The sequence below is a fragment of the Neodiprion lecontei genome, chromosome 7, assembly GCF_021901455.1.
Source record: "Neodiprion lecontei isolate iyNeoLeco1 chromosome 7, iyNeoLeco1.1, whole genome shotgun sequence".
Classification (NCBI taxonomy): Eukaryota; Metazoa; Arthropoda; class Insecta; order Hymenoptera; family Diprionidae; genus Neodiprion; species Neodiprion lecontei.
Genome location: NC_060266.1, coordinates 17697630 through 17717928, shown reverse-complemented (window position 1 = coordinate 17717928; position 20299 = coordinate 17697630). Strand labels below are relative to the sequence as shown.

Below are 20299 nucleotides of genomic sequence, written 5' to 3'. Positions count from 1 at the left end.
ACATAATTCGTACAGCCGTAAACTCATATTTTATTTTGGACTGAAACAAGTTAGCCGGAAGGTTTAGGCATTTATGCATTTTACTATATCTTAGCATAGCTGCCGTCATGTTTTTTTAGTTTTAAACCTGACGTATTTTCGGCAGTTTGAGATTTAGATTCGTGAACTTGACATCCAACCGTCCAATCGGCTGCACTTCATTCACGAGCTCGAACGAGGGCGGATTTTAATACGAGTACTTGATATAACATATCGGAATAATTGATTTATTTGACAAGCTGCAATTTCGGTTACTAGTGGTGCAGATATTCTGAATGATTACGTCACGGTTCTGGGCAGCGTAGCAACGGTTGAGCGGGCGTCGAGTGTCGAGACCGATCTGGTCATTCATCATCCAGCAAGTGTAAACCTAAGAGTTGATTGATCACGCAATATTGGTAATTGATATATAATCACGCACCATTATCGACGGAGTTTGACGCACGTGTGAGTCGAGTAGGAGGTGCAAGAACAGAAATGGCTGAATGGACGGGAACGAGCTTTGAACCGTCACGTCGCCGCGTCGCGTGAAACGCGATCTCGACACGGCGCTAATTATTTTCAACATCAATTTGATCCTTTTTTTCTTCGTTACTAGCTCGGAAATTATTATTTTGATGCCCATAAAATCTGCGATTTATACTCTGGAACGATATAAGCTTCTCTTTGAAAAATAATGGAATAAAAAGCAAACAGTTGAAACATGCTAGTTGTATGTTTAAATTAAGCTTCAAAATTTGAATAACATTCTATTTTTGTTTAAGTTTAAATCCATGGAAACCATTCTATAGTTGTAATGAATCAATTTAAGACATATTCTATTTCAATATGTAGTTTCTTCATAGACTTGAATACTTCATATACAAAGTGAATTCTGTAATTTATAAATTAAAAACGAGCTGACATTCGGTAAAATTATGAAAAACGTACAGGATAAAGGTTTCTGTATGGCGTTATCCTGAATCGCAAATTTAACTGCAGAGCTGGTGGATTTAGAACCCAATCAGAACAGTGAGTAGTAGTAATACAAGGAGAGTTCTGGATAAAGATTTCTACTACCGATACTTACCGATACCTTGGCCAGACTCAAAACCTTCTTCGCGATCACGTCACCGCGATCAACCCTTGCTGTACCGACCCGAAGGTCAAAATTGCGCTGCCTTACCAACAGTTTTATCAATCAGAGGTCAAAATCACGCTGCTTTACCAACAATCTTGCTATCATCCCCCCCTACCGACGTTCGAGGGATAGCGGAGAGATTTTGTTGGTAAGAAAGTGCAGTTTTGACCTTCGGTAGATCAAATTGTTCATACAGTCTGGTGAGAAAATAGCAGCACAATGGACTGGTAGTTGAGTGATACGAATAAAACAATTTGCTGATTACTCACTATGCTACTATTCTGAAAAAAATTGATAAAAAGTGTTTATTCCTGATTCACTATTCTCCTCAACTTCTTATTGTTAGCGTACTATTGGGATTTCAGCTTTCCGCGATTTTCGATTCATAAATTCAAATATGCAAACCGGGTGTGGATTGCGAGTCTTGAAGAACTGAGCGTCGAAGTTTCGTCGAGTGATAGATATTCATGGATCATCTTCTGATCATCATTTGAAAACCTATATTTTAAATACATTTCGATGTTATATGACGATAAGCTCTAGCTATTTTCAACCGCTTTGATTTATTTACGGTACAACTAATTGCCAGCCCTCTGGTCGAAGCGAGAGAACAAGGTGTAGACCAGAATTACGTCAGGCGAAACGGATTGCCCGAGTGACCATTGTCCGTTGCGACCCTTTTTTTCCTATTGAAATTCTGTCAGGCAAAAGGTTGTCCGTGTGGGCAGCGATGGGATAATAGTGGGTTCAAACGAAGGGGTCGTCGGCGTAGCGCTGCCGTTGGCAGTGTAGAGTTCGTGATTACCTCGGGGAAAGAATAAAGCCAAAAAGAATGAACAAAGAAATCCAAAGTGCCACTGGGATGGGAAGTAAGGGAATACCTACACTTGGCCACTATTCACTCGCAGGCCGACTCAACATCGAATTGTGTATCATTACAGCACCGGTCTTAACAATAGTCGACGATGCTGGAAGAGTCGTCGCCGCTGGGGAAAGACACCTCAAAGCCGGAAGTGTTTTGAAGCTCAGCTGCGAGGCTAGAGATGTTCGCGAAGACGAGGGCGAGTCTCTTGTGTGGACCAGGGGGGATGAAACCCTCACCGAAAACGTCAGGTAAACAAGTCCGGCTTATTCACTTATTCTCAGTTCCCTGTACGGGGCATTCCACGTGTAATCGACCTGACCGAAACCCTGGGCCTCTCAGAATTGGTTTACACTTTGTGCGATGTATTTGTAAAATTGATAGAAGCATGAATGATCTATCGTACAGTGTTATCCGAAGAGGTTGATACGACGTTAATTGTAACATCGATAATGTCAAAGTTTCAATCGAATACAACTCGTAAACTATGGATCAATACAGAGCAAAGTTGGCGGTCATGTACAAAAACGTTTCACTTTTTCGTGAATTTTCATGACGTAATACTTAGAACTAATATGAATACCTCTGAAGATTGGTGAAATATAAAAACAAACCTTAATTTTTTTGATTTCTTATATATTACATTTTGTTGACTCAGAATTTCATAGAATACCTAGCGAGATTTCATGTTAATTGTCAAACTTGTAGATTCACTAACGTGTCGTCTTGAGAAATGAATCGCTCCCACGACCTGAATAAAAAATTAGGAAATGAGTAAACATGATTTAAAAAATCTTCAACAATGATATTTACACCAATGCTAATGAACACGAATACAGCAAAATCTTTGAACATTTTTCTAGCTCACTATATCCCCGAAATTTGTCTGAAAAACGAACATTTTTATCCAAACTAAAGATAAATATTTGTGAAATATTTTTTATACAATCTCTGAAGATCTCTACTGTGAGGAAAATAAGCTCAAAACCCTTAGAATTTAAGAATTATATATTTATTTTGATCGTTCTATTTATAAATGTTTTCTTAAATTATATATATTTAAGAATGTAAGCCATACTGAATGAAACTTGTGCAACTTGCCAATGCTGAGTCAGAACTTGGAATGTCAGCAGAGCAAAGGATCGGAACTGATCGTGACGTGAATCGAACATGAACTTATTTCCAGTGAAAATAAAACGATGGAGTACATCGGTGAGATGGAAATCCACGTAGTCGTGAGCACTGTGTCCGTCGATAAAGCTACGCCAAGGCACGCTGGAAACTACAGCTGTTCTGTCCCCGGACGGACCAAATCAACCGTTGTGGTCCACGTGCTGAACGGTGAGTGAACCACCTTCTGCTTCCCCATGATTCACAGAATAGATTTTTCGATGCGTTGAGCCATAAATTTCAAAAATATGTTGGGTTGCCTACCACTGAGGGGTAAAAATATTGGTAATACAGACCTACCCAGTTATCAATAACTAGCGCGTTCAAGGTTCTCACAAGGAATTTGAGTTTTTTTATGAGATTTGTAAAACGTTCAAGCATTAATTTTTCGAAATCGACAATTTTTGAAAGGATCAACCTTTTTTTTTTTTTGCAGAAATGACAGCTGCACAACTGAACTGCTCTTAAAATAACCTGAACAAAAAGTAGAAATTTTGAAAATTTTGACGATCTTAGAAGGATTATGATTCAATAATGGTTGCATGAAAAAGAAGAAAATTGTTAGTCTTCACAGTGGTGGTATCATCTAAACAGGTTACAACCAAATTAAAAATCTTGTGATGACAACCTTGTCGGTTCAGCATTAAATTCGCTATCCATGTCACTGGATGTATTCAACTAAACGTCGCAGTATTTTGAGTTGCATATCAGTGAGGGGGAGAAATGTCGGTAATACAGACCTACCGACTCATAATTACTTGAGCGCAGTCAATTCTTGTAATCACTTTAACGTGAATCCGGAGTGCGATCACTGAACGTTTCAGCATAGATTATGAAGAAAGAAACGACTCCTCAGCCAAATCCACACAACTTGGCAACACGGGCAGTTCCAGCTCACGCGCGAAAACTTTAAATGCGCCAATTACTGATAACTTGGTAGTTCTATGTTATCGGTATGTGTTCGCCTCAGAGGTAGGTGACCGAATATACTGCGGCGTTCACTTGGGAACACCCGGTATTTCATGCACATTTATCTCTCTGTTAATATCAATTCAGCATCTCATTCGGCATCCCATGTATTAAGCGATACCTTTTTTTGAATGAGTAATTCTTCCGAAGTATGGGATTTTTAGCTTAAATCTAAGAGGTACTTTATTCCAAGTGAGGCTTTCCCATTTTAATAACGTAAAAAATATCACAGCTCATAATCATTCTAGTTTTTTTTACGGAATTCTTCGAAATAGTCGTGAATTACAGTTTGTTAGTTACACTAGCTTCGTTTTTATCTAACAATGAGTATCAACATAGTTGTTCTCGTGAACCTTAGAATGTCGTCTTCAGTTCGACAGTTTGAACAATAAGTACGAAAAGTCTTGAATTCGCTTTTATAAAACTGGTTTCTGGGTCTGCAAAATTAGAAAAGCTATCATTAGTTTTGAAGATAATTAGCCTACGAGTTATCTGCTTTTTGACTTATTTGAAACGGTATCACGTCTAAATATCACAAGTAGATGACACCACTCGCAAAATCAATACACAATCCCAACATTATAAATTTCAACACACATTATTTTCAACATTAAAAATTTCAACACCCCCTAATTCTATGTGAGTTGATTGGTGTGTGTGTGTGTGTGTGTTTTGAGATAAATTATGTTCAATGGGTGTTGATTTGATGTGTTGCATTTGGCATGTGTTATTTATACATTTGACCATTTGAAACAGTTTGACCTAGACGTAGAAAAACCATTAGACTGTTATTTATACCAACATTCGCCAAAACCTCAACTTGTAGCATTTATCATAGCATTGCAGTAAAACCAACTTCAATGCTGGGTATCCATGCAGAAGTTTTGTAATACCTTCAATCAGGGAACTTTGATCATCAATGATAGAAAACAGCACACTTCGAATCGCATCTAAAATTTAGTAACAGATGCTGATGAATCATGAAAAGTATCGCTTACAGTCAGTATTACCAAGTATACGTGTCGTTATGCCTTATAATAGAGATGTTTCGAAAAGACAGATTCAATTATTTTTTACACAGTTATTTTATCAAACCTTGGAATATTAATTTCAACGCAACACAAATTTTGTAAGACCTAATTTAATCCAATATCAAATATTAATAACCATTTTTTCATAGTATTGAATGCACAGGTACTTGGTTGTATGAATGCAAACTGCAGTTTTTGACGTGTGAATTTGATTATACCCAAAAAGCGGTGAACAAATTTCTTGGATATAATGTATTTTTTATAGAGATTAGATTACCGAAAGAATAATGATTGAGTGAAACTTAGTCTGACACCACAGTTGATAATCATCTTGCGGAATTTGACCATCAGCTTTCCGTTACTTCGGAAACTTGAACTCATAGACCCTTAAACCCCTTTTTGTATCCACGAATAAGTAAAAGTAAGCGATCTCTTATTTTGCTAGTCAAATTAGACGTCAACATACATATGTTAGATTATTTCAAATTTAAATATACATTTTTCTTCCGGAGCAAAATATAAACATTAATTTTTTGCCTTAGAAAAAAAGACCACCCGAAAGATTTTAGTCTCAAATTTCACATCGATTCTCTCTTTTCAGCCATTATTGAATTTCTCCACTTATTCAAATTGGTTTTACAAACGAATTAAGCTTCAAACAAAAACAATTTTCTTGTACCCTTTACACAGCAAATACTTCTATTTACTTGTATTGTTGTTAATATTTGGCTCAACGTACGGAAACTTTATTTCGAATTCTGATATTTTATAACATTACGTCATTGGTATAAAAAACGATAAGAATCACAAACAGGAAGAAGTAACAGGAAACAGGTAAGTATGGAAAGCAATATGGCCTACCCCCTATCTTTCATTAAACCCGGATATTCCCTTTTTCCTTGGCGGAAACTTCATGTATCATGACAAAATTGTACAAGCTTTGTTACGAAGGTAAAACTAAATTTTCAAATCTATTCTTTGAAATTTATTCATTGTTTCTTTCGTTTCTTTCTTGTCTTTCCGCAGCCGTTTTATTCGAGAATGACGACAAACACGAGAATATAAGAACGACGAAAGAACAAGTGTAGAGAGAGCAAGAGAGTAAAAGAAGGAGGCAGAGAGGGTTTGGGGGGGGGGGGGGAGGGGGCAAAATTGTCGTTTAGATAAATGAGAGGGTGACCTCTTTTCACAGGGAGCCTCAGCTCCTTCAGTCGCCACGAAAAGAGATGATAACGTAAATTACAGCTCATCTTAGTTGCTGCTGCTTCTACCCTCGAGATTCGCGTCACAGGCTAAGGAATAAGGATAGAGTTTGAGCAGCTCCGGGGGTGCAGGAAGGTGGTTTTTGCCTTGTTCACGGCCTATTTTCCCCCTGACGAACGTCGCACGCTAATGCGACCCTGGTTTCGTGTTCAAGGGTGAAAAAGAGACGTAATTTTTAACAGAGCGGAGATACGTATGGACGTATATGGGGCGTTCCGGTGTCAACTCGGTAAACGGATTCACTGTCACATTTTTTTATCTTCATCAAGAATTTTTACTGTGATATTGCGACCCTTGAAAACCAAAAATAAAAACTTTCAATTTTCAGTTTGGAAACTGCGACATGGAAATAAATTTGTATAAAACAAAAAAAAAAAAAAAAAATTATGACGTTTCCGATTGATCACTACAACATTTGTGGATGTATACGACTTACCCGGGTTCACGATAAGTACAAAAAACAAAAAGAACGTAGATCCACCCTGATTTTAGGTGAGATCAATTTACAACGTGAAAATCAAATATTTGCACTTTGTGTTTTTAAATATCAATTCACTCATTCTTGAAATGGATTCAAAAATTTAGATCAAAAAAAGGGGATAGAAAAATTATGAATTTTTGTTGGAAGGGTCAAGAGGTTTTGATGGTTATGTATTCTCAAGAAAATACTCGGTAAGAATAAAATACATCATGGTACACTTGGAGACAATGAATCTGAGACGGTTTATTTTTTACACTGGACAGTTATGTTGGCAACACAGACAAACCTACAACGCCATAGTTGGCCAAGCGCGAAACTAACTCAATCTCAATAAACATAACATAACCCATGACCGTCGAATTTAACCTTAAAATACTGCGGGGACAATGACTTGTTAGATTGACACGTATTCTAAGGTTAGATTCGACGGTCATGGGTTATGTTATGTTTATTGAGATCGAGTTAGTTTCGCGCTCGGCCAACTGTGGCGCTGTATGTTTCTCTGTGTAGCCAACATAACTGTCTAGTGTAAAAAATTCGCCGCCTCAGATTCATTGTCCCCGAGTGTACACGTATACCTGAACATACGCGTAGGTTTTTCATTAGTATAATTAGTCACGGCTTTGGTGATATTATTTTATATTACTTGTTTCTTCTCAGGATTTTACATTCTATTGTCAAATAACTGTGTGTGAAGTTTTGTGTTTCATTCCTTTCTTTATTTCTTTGCTTTCTTTAGATTCCCAAGAATTTTTGAATTTATATCTCAATATATACGCTGTAATTTAGTGCCCCACTTTTTTCATGGATATAAATTATGATTGTTGGCAACAGCTTTTGGAAAACGGATTTCATTCTCTACATTCTTTATTCGATTTCGTCTACTCATATGCTTACCCTATAATGCTGCATGAAATTCTTGTATAATCTCTTCACCGACTTTCTCATAATATCGGTTGATTCCTAAATGTGTCAGGCTATGTAGAGTTTCCTGCTCATCCGGATTAGTTATGGTATTGAACATTGTTGACCGAAAAAAATATCGGTTTACGGTTTCTGTCCAAAAAAAGAATAAATTTCACGAGCATTCTACTGAAAGTAACTCATTCAATATTTAAAGAGAGTCTGAATTTTTTAGAACCGCGATATTCTTATTCTTCCTTATTCGCTGATTCTTAACATTTATTCAAGTTTCTTGTAATGGGCTGGAGGGCAAAATTTTTCTCTCCCAGCATGAAAATTAACGGTGTTTTTACAAACAATTTTTCAAATAACGTTTGAAAAATAAAAAAAGCATATTCCTGTATCGAACGAATTACTTTGAGTGAAATTTTGATGAAAAAGTTAGTCCACTTCGGTCAGAAACCAGTAAGCAAAATTTTTTGATCTAAATATGTTTTCCATAAATATTCGATTTCACAGTAATTGAAAGGGTAAAATTTCCGCATTACCAAATCATTTTCATGTTGTAATAATGTATCAAATGAGAAAAAATCAAAACACAAGCCTAAAACCCTGCCCTAGTTATCTGATATTGTTTTCAGGTAATAATTTACACAATATGAAAAAAGAAAAATACGGAAGGGTGAATTAAAGTTGCCAATAAAATGAAACGATGATTTTGTATAGTTGATTCTTAATTAGCCTACCCAGCATTTCCAGCGTAATATAGAGGGCTATTTATTTTCCTTGTACATTCAGCCGTGTCACTGGAGTCGGGTACATATGGGAGATTCCATGCCAAATCGACTAATTTAAATCCTGATGCCTATTTTTAACTTTTTTAAAAGATTTTTCTTTTAGCTTAGTCTAAGTATTTCTGAAACCCTTAATTAATTTATCTTATTTTTATTCATGGAATCGCTTTTGAGTTACAAATATTGAAACCCTTTTACCTTTCCTAAAGTTTTTAAAAAGTGCTCAAAAATATTATCTTTTGCTTCATGGCGGAATGATTTTTTATGCTTCTTTTAAAAAGGATTTTAAGAACTTTTTACTGACGACAATCAATCACAAATGTTGTCATATATTTAAGAGTGTAATGAGGTGGAACTTCAGAAAATGAAAAATATTTGTAACTGAGAAGTAATTTCACGAATGAGTTTCATAGAATTAATTGAAGGTCCTAGGGTTATTATTGTCTTCTAATAATAATTTCAACAAACTTTAAAATGTTGAGGATTGAAATTTGCTAATTTGACACGGAATGCCCCATATCTGGTGCTCGTTCGAATTACAACAAGAAAAGGAGGTGATTTCGCTTCAGCGTCTGTGTTAAGAGCAACATATTTTTTTGAAATTATTCATTAATGCATCGGCACTGTTTACTTTTTCATGATGTACACAGTCAGAGTTACAGCTTAGTTAATTATAGAGTAGCCTTAATTTAAACGTCATTAGCGATGCGTCGGTAAAAATTAAAAAAGCAAAAAATGTCCGCACCAATTTCTAATTTATTCATTAATATGTTAAAACAATCATGGGAGGAACGCGAGAGTGGTCAATAACTGATTTTGGAAAATAAATGAGCAAATGTTTAAATTGAGTAAGTCTAAGATGGCGGTATAAGTTTCAAAATTTTCTAATATGGGAATGCATATTTTTGCTTTATCGCTTACTGCCTCAATTTATCGAGCAAACCTTTCTCCATCTTCCTCCCTCTCTCTCTCTCTCTCTGTCTGTCTTTACATTCCTTCCACTTTTTATATTCTCTGTAGGTAATTCATTTTCACCCACACAGGTTTTTTTTTCCACCCACCACTTTTCGAACCGCTCTTTGCTTTCGCTGTAAAGACACGTGCACGTCACTTGTTTTCAGTAAATTCGTTTGACAGCAGCGTCACCGCAGTTTAGTAAAACAGTCACGAACAGAGGCAATCGTGAGATCAGACTTAGCAGCGAAGGATTTGAATTCGATCGAAAGTGAACTGCTTAGGAATAATAATAAGAAGACGAGCTTTCCGTCCATTATTATAATATTGCAATCGAAAATTTGTAAGAAAAATTGGAACAAGTCTTCGTCTATAACTTGCTAGGAACTATCGCAAAAATCGTCAGTTAGAATAGTATATTTGTATAACAAAGAAGTAAACTCGATTTTTTCGGGACGAGATGAAATTTGCAATATGAGACGTAGGTAAGCCGAAGCAGAGGCGTAACTAGGCATTTAGGGGCCCCGAGGGAAATACGCAAATTGGGTCCCCTGGGTAAATAATGAAATACGAGTATATTTTTCTGGAGCCTCCCCTCCCACGCTTCATAAATTTGTTCCCAATATAAATCACTAAGATATTCGATTTATGCATTCTGTACACTGTAAACTAAAATTACCATTTATCCAAAGAAGATATTTTACATTTTTGACTATACAGTCGATATGACTATTGATACAGTTACAATGGTAACTTGAAATAAACATTTGAAATGGAAAATATCAGGAGCATAATCTTATACGTAACAAGGTCATGGAAATTATAAGGATAATGAAAGAAACAGAAATCTAATAATTATTTTATATAAGTTCGTAAATTCTATAAATTTATAGAGACAATGTAAACATGTGTTGCTTATCATCGTCCGAATGAAATATTACCACTTCATTTTTGTTGATAGCTTTTTTTTTAGCTTAATATAAGTATTTCTGAAGCCCTTCGTTAATTTATCCTATTTTTATTTATGAAATCGCTTTTGAGTTACAAATATTCAAAATTTTATCTTTTGCTCCGATCATGTTACGATATGTCCCATGAGAGAGTGATTTTTTCTTTTTTTCTTGAAAAGTATTTCGAGAATTTTTTGCTCACCAAAATCACTGACAACATGTGTTTTTCATCATTATCCGAATGAAATATTACCACTTCAATTTCTAACCCCCGTCTCGAGGGGTCCCCTTACTTTGGGGGCCCTGAGGCATTGCCCCGGTTGCCCCAGCACGGTTACGTCCCTGAGCCGAAGACGCTTGTTGTAAATACGGGAGGCGAAAAGACCGCTGCCGCTTTGTTGCGTACGATTCTTTGTATAAAAAAAGTATGTGACAAGTTTTTTCACGAATCAGGAAGTTGAGGTTAGGGTTGCGTAATGTCAGATTTGGTCGCGAAAGCGCATGCGCGTAGTATACCCCACGCATGCGCGTTCGCAAACTCACTTGACCGTCGTAGAGACGGGTACTTCGTGTACGGGAAACACATATGGAAAAAGGTGTAAAACATGCTCGAGTTATGTAAGAAATCGTTTCACCATGCACTCACAAAATCGAAATAAAATGCAAATTGCATGTCTTCATTTTATTATTAGATTGAAGTGAGATACAAATGACATTTGTAATTAGTAATTGATTGTGGTTTCAATCTATGACAAAACGTTACAATCAAGTATAAATAGCACAAACTTCGTAGCACGGATCGTCAAAATTCATGTGTCGTTTATCTCACTGAGTTAATTGAATTACGTTGAATTACGCGGTTTCGGACTGCAACGATCATGCTATTTTGTCTAGACTCAAGTTGGTACACACTTCTAGTCATCTACCGCGCACAACGCGCTCATACTTACCGACACATGCAATAATTTTGACTTGACTCTCTCGACAAACGCAACTTTTGTAATAAAATAAATTCTACATGTAAATTACACTTTACATTATTCTATTAAGATACTAGTTAATACTTAATTAAACCTCAAAAAGTACCATTCAAATCCCGATATAGCCTATAAATTATAACTACGTATAATCGTGTATTGGGCACTAGGAAAATTTTATATTTAAACTTTAACCGTGATCGGCTATTACAACTAATCTTTTTATAGAGGTGAATAAATTCTACCTCGTCAAGACTTAGTTATCAAATGTATAAAAAAAATAATTGTAATGTTTTACGTACTTGTGTGAAAAAACAACATTATTACGTCGATTGCTAACCTGATGCAGCTCACTACGTACTTTTCGTGCGTTTCAAATTTCCGAAATTCAATAGTTTTCTCTGCCTCGGAAAATTTCGTATATAACGATTCTCGGATTCTGCGGCAATCGATTCGGCCTGAATCTAGCTGCTGCGAAACGATGGAAGGAATTCAATTTCGGCAAAGATAAAACTCTGAACCGGAATGAAGGGTTGTAAATCTAAAATATAACTCCGGCTGACGGTTATAACAAAGTCGCTATCAAATTCATGGCATGTAAAATTCGAGTGGAGCTGTTTAAATGGCCGTCGATATATTTTAGCGCAGAGAGGTTGATAACGTCACGGTTTCATTTGTTTTTTTTTTTTTATTTTGTTTTTTGTTTTTTTCATTTTACTTCCATCTATTTTTCTCTCCGTCTTTCTCTCATCATGCAAATGAACTGCGTGGGAAACGAAAAGTTTGCCTGAATAAATTACAAGCCTTCGGGTCACAGACTCTTACTTCTTTTCCTTTGTCTTTTTCTTCCCTCTAAATATACATACTGTGTACATGCATACCTGTACATAATATACAAAGTGATTTCTTAACGACCGCACGTGCCGTCGTCTGTTCAAATTTAATCCGCACGAGCTAGAAATTGACGATGTACATCGTTATTTCGACTATCGATGTTTTTGATCGGTGTTTTTTAAAGTCGATAGTCAATGCAAAATATTGAACTATCGACACCGTCAACACGGGAATAAATTAAATTTCTGTGCCAATATCTGTCGGTAATTGATTTATAAAAATTAAATACACGTTACTAAGTTTCATAATAAATCTGTATTATCCACTCAATTTTCCACTGTTAATTAGAATATTTAATTAATTTATTTTTTCTTAATTTGATTTATATTAAATTCTCATATTTCATAATTGTTTTCAATAATGATGATAAGGTAAAAACTTAAATTTTTTGTGCCCATCTTTCATTTCACAACCGTAGCTGGAATGTTTAAATTTTTGCGCTTGTTTTCACCATCGATGTTTTCAGAATAATATCGATAATTCGATGTCAATATTTTTTACCGACATCACCTGGCTGTTTGCCCAACCGTCATAAGTTTCGGCGACAGTTCACCGCGATGTACATAACCTAGAAAATTTTCATAGCTATCGACGTTGAGCACGAGTGCCAGTGACAACTGTCAAAATTTTTGAGGTTACACACGTCGTCACGGCTGCTCGGATCGTAGCGCGTGCGCATTAATTTTTAGCAGACGACGGAACGTGCAGTCGGTATGAATTCACTCTGCATATCCGACCCAGTATTCGCTTCTCGTTTCTTCCTTTTTCATATTTTTTCCACGGAAAATTACGCATGCAAGGACCGAATGATTGAGAGAGGAAACTGATCACATGCGGTAGCTCGGAAGAAAGAAACTCCGAAGCGAAGCTCCCCGATTAAGGGAAAGATCACTCTCGACCCTCCGTTCTCTACAATGATACCGCGAGCTGCGGGAAGTGATATATCTCTTATTTTTGCCGCGGCACAGACTAAAGAAGGAATAGTTGGTTTGGCTGGTGTCCAAGATCGATGGGGAATTTGTCAATTCCCTGAGCTCCTTTCCCTTCTCGCACGTCATATCCCAACCTCTCTTTCTTCCCTTCTCTATTTCTCTTTTTCTCTCTTTATCTTGAGTTTGAATGCGCTAGGGGAGAGTCTGGAAACCTTGAAATATCTCCGGATCTTGAAATCTCGGGCACTCAACCTAATCTAGACATTCATTCGCACCCCAATCTCCATTTTCTCTCTCACTCTCTCTTCTCCTCAATCTATCTTCACCTCCGGTTACTTATTCCCAACTTTCGCTTATACCCACTTTGCCGCAAATATATTTAGCACGGATAAGCTATCCTACAATTACTGAAAATATAATAAGGAATGTCTTTGTTATTATGAATTTATGAATTTTTTGAAAATTTTATCTCAGCTTGTCCATGAGATATAGGAAGTGAGATGTAAAAAAAAATTCAAGCTCCGTAGGTTATCGTATTGAACCGTGAATCCAGAATAAGAATATGACAAGAATAGGTCTTATAAAAATCATGAACTTTTCTGAATTTCAAATGAAAATAGTTTGTGAATTAAATGAACTATTATCAACTGAAAAAATCTTCTTTGTAACTGAAATAAGTTGGTGATCTTCGTAACGTATAAATTTTCTATTTCGAGTTATATTTGGTTTGTCGAAAATTCATAACTCAACAACAAATTGTGATAAAAACTTGAAAAAAATCATGAATGATTCTTTTAACAGATATTATACAATGTACATACATATGTACTTCAAAAAATGAAGCTCGTGAAAAACTTGGCCTTAAATATTATCCAATTTATAGTGAAGCGAGCCAAATAAATGATTTCGCACTTTGATTAACATAAGCTTTATCTATTCATTAACTGTTCTACTTATCATTCCCATTCTTAAAAATTACTGCAGATGATTTGATGATGTATTATGCATCTTACAAAAGTACGTCTCGCTTTATCATGGATGCGGATTCCAGATTTTAATTCAATAATGCGTTGTGGGTATGGATTGCAAGGTTCACTAACCTCAATCAGTATATTAAATTTGAAAAATTCAAGGAACCAAAATCCTACGTACGATGAAAATAATCGTGATTGTGAAGTTTTTAACAACAATTATACATTCAAGATGTACCTACGTCTGTGGAAATTTTATGAAACAAGATTTGCAAAGTCTTCTTTCCTTTTTCAACTTAAATTTGCTACGTATTTTTGGATTATGGAATTCGTAAATATGAATCACATTTTATTTCAACCACTTTGGTGAAACCTCTTATACCATCACTTCCCGCTATCATCCGAAGGTAAAAATTTACAAAGTTGAATATGTAGGAATTTATAAAATAAGACTCAATCGCACCGAAACTTTATTTTCCATCAAAGGCTTCAGGTTGTTTTTCATTGCCCGTTATGTTATCAAGATTGCCGTACAGCACTTTTTTCCGCATGAACTTTTATACGTGCGTAATTTGATGGATGTGAAAATGTTTGTAGTCGAGAGAAAATGTTGGAAAGTTTGAATAAATCCGATCAAATCTCGAAATAGAATGCATTTTTATCCGAGGCATGAATGGAATTCTGAAAATTCTTTCTCCCGTTTCTCGGTTCGGCACAGCTGCAGCCTGCATTTGCAGCAGCGTTGGAATAAATTATGCAGTCTAGTAGACGAGCGACTTCTAATGGAAATATTTCACGAGTAAAACGAATTTCCCTCTTCCCTCACATTTTATTCTCTCCTCCACGCTCCGTATTTTCCTTTTTAACCTTCTGCCGCCGCAGGTTCGCCACCTTTTAGTCCGGTCAAAATATGTCTGAATTAAAAATATACGGGAAATGTTTGAATTTTGGTGTATAGTTTTCGATCCTCAGGAACTCAAATCTGAAGTCATTATTGAGCTGCACAGTCGGCGTTTCGCCAATACAGCAAAATTTTCAATTTTTAAAAGTTTTGTCAAAATACGCTTTCGATGGATGAAAAATGACTGGATTATCGTGTAGAGCGGAAAATTCTACGTCGAATTATGTTTTCGTGGCGGAAACGAAATCGAATCACCAAATTAAGAAAAAAGAAATTCTACTTATCGACGGCATCTGGGGAATTTTCTTGAAATGATTTCTTAATCAAGAAAAAAGAAATTCTACTTATCGACCGTACCTAGGGAATTTTGGTGAAACAATTATTTTTTTTCTTAATTTGTTAATCCAACTCCGTTTCCGACATGCATGGATATAATTCGATGTTGCGATAGTCAAGTCATTTTTCGTCTATCAATAGCGGTTTTTGAGGAAATCGTGAACAAGAGCAAACTTTGCTATTTTCTCGAAACACTCGCATTTTTTGTATTTTTGTGTTTCGGGGTTTTCGACCCTCAGATGCACAGATCTGAAGTCATTCTGGAGCTGTATAGCCGGTGTTTCAAGTCAAAAGGAAAATTTGACGTTTTTTGCGTTTTCTTCAAAAACTGCTATTGATAGGTGAAACATGACCTGATCATTGTGCAGAGCAAAAAATTGAGCATCGAATTATATCCTCATATGTCGAAAACGAAGACGGATTACCAAATTAAGAAAAAAGAAATTCTACTTATCGACGGCATCTGGGGAATTTTCTTGAAATGATTTCTTAATCAAGAAAAAAGAAACTCTACTTATCGACGGCATCTGGGGAATTTTTGGTGAAATAATTTCTTTTTTCTCAATCTGTTAATCCAACTCCGTTTCCAACATGCGAGGATATAATTCGATGTTGCGATAGTCAAGTCATTTTTCATCTATCGATAGCGGATTTTGAGGAAATCGTAAACAACGGCAAACTTTGCTATTTTCTCGAAACACTGGCTATGCTACTCAAAAATGACTTTAGATTTGAATTCCTGTGGGTCGAAAACCTCTTTACACAAAAATGCAACCACGTTCGGAATATTTTTAATTCAGTCCTACTTTGATTGGACTATTTCTCACTCCGCGCACCGTTTCCACAGCCACCCGTCTATTGGCACCGAGCTTACGTGTTTTCCGCAGAATTAACCAGGAGCAACCCTTAGACAAGGTAGTTCGCATCAAGCCACGAGATTGGTATAATTAATTTACGAAGACAACTAGCCTGTCGTCTAAAACATCTGTGTGAACGTTGACGGAGACCTCAAGATGTTACTCTTGTCCCGTGGCTCCCGCCCACCTTAACCCTCAATTATAACTCGCTTCCCCCTCGGTCGTCTGTAAGCCTTCAGGGCCTCGAGACTCGCTCTCTGAACTCGAAACTCTGGACTCGAAACTTGAAACTTGAGACTCAAAATTCAGGGGCCTCGATTGTGCAGTTTCCTGCTCTATATCGAACAGAGTCTATGTTTGGCGCACTTTACGGCGTACCTCGAATTAATCCATTTTGTTATTAATGACTAGAGCCGGGTGTTCGGCCTTCCATATTTTATCCCATCACCCTGCTCGGTCCGATATAGGATCAACCCACCAAATCTGGCTTACGGGGAAATCTTGTTTGACGACCGGCAATGGCCACGAATCACTTTTCTTTTCTTTTTTTTTTTTTGCAGATTACTCTATTTTTCGGAGAAAATATGTGACTAAGAAAGTTACTATAATCATCACAGATGAATGATCGTCGGGTTTTGATGATTTTTGTCTCAATAAACGCAGCTGTTCTCAATACGGGAGCAATTAAATTTTGGGTTTAATTGCAAGGTTAAGTAATTTTCAAGTTACACAAATAACCGAAGAAAATGAATGAAAGTTCAATTGATGATTTTGGTTTCAACTTATGCGACTGTTCTCAATTCGGAAAGATTTTAGATTTGATTCGTCAACTAGCCTCGAGTTATTTGAATGACAAAATTTAATGAAAAAAAGAGATTTCACTTCTAACCCATCCCAGACCAGACAAATTAATTACTTGTTTCCCATATTATCTAACAGAAATTTTAAAACCGAAAACATGAAGCTGACATTTGAATTCAAGGCTCTTCAATCGTACATTACACGGCTTGTTGTCTTGTTCAAGTAATAAAGCAAATATTGATACCAAAAGTCTCTCCGAATATTCACCATGAGCCTAGATATCAGTTCAAATAGCGTCAAAACTATTGGCGTTTTCAAGAAAGCTCCGGGTGTCATAATTTTTCTGACGAGAATTTGAATTGTTGCACAAAGATCAAAACTTGCTATCTGAATTGCAATCTCATTATAACAATAATTTACGAAAAATATCTGAAATGAGAAGAGAATATAATAAACATATTAAAATTTAATTGTCCGCTTTTGTTCCTCATATTACTTTATACTGCAAGGATAGTTATGGAAGTATTTTAGACCTTCGTAAGAGACAATATTTACATGAATTGTTATTGTTATCGCACAATGAGCTTTGTGAAGAACACCAAAGTTGTTTGAACTAATACCCTACACTAGACAGTTAAGATTTCACTTCAATCTGAGGAGCTTAAAGTTTCAGTGACGTGTCTTTTGGAGCAGAAAATGAGAATAAGAGACCAGTAGAAATTCAATTCCCCGAACTGCTTTATATTTTTCAGAGTATTCGTTTCTCTTCGCTCGTTCTGTTCGCGGTGCGTTGAATTCCGTAGCAAAATTCCGTAGCGAATAACAGAATTGCGAATGTGCGGTTAAGCTTGTTGTACAAAGTTGATACAACCACAGACTGTGCAGTAACAACATTTCCAGGCGTGTTCAGCCGCACACGGTAATGACAGGCAGAATGGGTTTGTTCGTTATAAAAATGGAATGTCATGCAACTAGATATATCGGTAACAATTACTTCGTACGAAGCAGGAGAAATCCGATATTGGCATTTGAGAAATTGGTAGAGCGGCGTGCACCGATTACATCGATTTACGGAGAGCCGCTTACGAATAACCGGATATCGTGCACGTATTAAGGGCAACCAGACTCACCCTGATGAGACGACTTTACTCGAGAGCGGAGCATCAACTGGCACTAATGGCCTGTCTTCTTCGCTCGTCTGGATTCCTGGAGGCTTTGGACAGAAATTATGTTGCACTGTAGCGTTGCTTCCACATCTCTCTGTAGATGTAACATAATTTCACTCGCCTTATCGTAATGTCATTGGAAATTATCCGTAAGATTCGAGGCCTTCTATTCACTGTGTCAAAATTGCAAGCACTGATCAGAACTAAAAAGAATGGAAGTTGATTACAGAGATGACTGCCATTGCAAAGAGAGTGCACAGACCACAGTAGGTAAAATTACACAGATTACAAACGATTACCAAGATTGCACAGGTTACAAAGGTCACAAGTGATTGCAGGGATTGGAGAAATTACATGAAAATTGATAAGAATACACCAGGATTGCATAGATTCCATGGAAATTGATAAAATTACAACAAAATTACATATATTACATGGAAATTGATAAGATTACAACGAGGTTATTTAGATTATACAACGATTACACACATCACAGAGAGATTTTCAGGGATTACACGAGATGAAAATGAACCACAAATTGCAGGAGTAAGGGTTGCATGGTTTTCAAAGGAAAACGTGAGAATGCAAAGAGATGCCGAGGAATTGCAAAAATGATGTTTACAAATATTTCACGGATCTTAAGGGTTACAAAATTAACGTGAAGAATGCTAAGGGGTTCCAACGATTGCAATGAATTTCATGAAAAGTGCCAGGATCTTATGAGATTACAAAAATCATGTAATATTACGGTGCGTACTACACCATTTTCCTGAAATAGTGATTAATAACCCCTCGATGCAATAGCATCTGCTGCAACTAAGGACGAAGCTACTCTGACACAGCTCGAAATTGTCACCGAGAACAATTAAGGCAACTTAAGAAATCTCAAAATGGACCGCAACCACGAATAATTCGTTTCAAAAATATCAATAAAAAGCAATAAAATTTGATCCAATCACGTGAAATTTTGAAAAGTCCTGTAAAATTTAGTGCAACCTTGTGAAATCCTCGACATTCTACGGAATGTTTTGAATTTTTATAACATGTTGTGAAGTCATACGATGTCTTTCAAAATCGTGTGGTCTCTAAATCTGGCATGCACATGAACACTTGATCCGCAATTTTCCAACGTAGGATAAGAGTGTAGCAGTTTCTTTGAAAGAATTTTTGATCTCAACGAAACAAACTTACGCAACCTTGTCTTCAAGTTCACAATTATTCTTCAATAGTGTTGCGTGCCATGTCACATGGTTCTAGATCAATTTAATCCTTTTTCTAACATTATTACTATTCGAGATGCCGTACCTATAGATTCTTAAATTTGATCTGATAATTTCAATAACTAGAATAATGCACGCCGTAGACAGTGGCTGGTACATCAGCCGGGAGACCATGGAACAAAACAGCCATAAAAGGAAAATCCTTTTTCTCTACTTTCGACCGACACATTTGGCAACCAACCATGTGCAATCGTAAAACGCAATTTTCCCAGACTTCATTATCACAACCCCGTCTTTTTCGGGATTTTCCTACATTTCTTTTTCTACGATCTCTATCCACATATCCTTTCCAAGAAGCCACATATACCAACACTCCTCCTCTCATATCACATTTCCGGTAGACATTTTTCGACCGATTCCAAAAATCCACCAAATAATACAAACGATCAAACTTCTACACCCCTCCATTTTCTTTCCGAATGTTCCTTCGAAACAACCACCAACAACAAGTCTACCGTAATTCTTCAAATCGTCAACTATACTTGTCTTGCATTTCAAAACTACAACCAATACTCAAGTTACTGTAAATCATGTTCAAAAATCAAGAATTTGGTCAAAATAAGCGCGACTTCGAAATTTCGTCGTACAAATATTGTCAAGTTTCAACTAATACTACTAATGATACCTCAAGTTTCTTTGCATCAAACA

General features: G+C 36.4%; 1 protein-coding gene and 1 long non-coding RNA gene across 11 annotated transcripts in view; one reads left to right on the top strand and one right to left on the bottom strand.

Moving 5' to 3' along the window:
* LOC107224281 overlaps positions 1–20299 on the top strand; it is a 305837-nt gene that overhangs the window by 258179 nt on the left and 27359 nt on the right. For 9 of the 10 annotated variants that reach the window (XM_046745085.1, XM_046745083.1, XM_046745084.1 and 6 more), the window contains 2 exons: positions 2101–2272; positions 3208–3362. In XM_046745085.1, the coding sequence (XP_046601041.1) occupies positions 2101–2272; positions 3208–3362 (327 nt within the window). Of the gene's footprint in view, positions 1–2100; positions 2273–3207; positions 3363–3627; positions 3746–20299 lie in introns of those variants that run through there. The other variant, XM_046745086.1, reaches the window with a different exon arrangement.
* Positions 4354–18845, bottom strand: LOC124295367. The gene is made up of 2 exons (XR_006905288.1): positions 18336–18845; positions 4354–4597 (listed from the first exon to the last, which is right to left on the bottom strand). It is a non-coding gene; the product is annotated as an uncharacterized LOC124295367 (long non-coding RNA).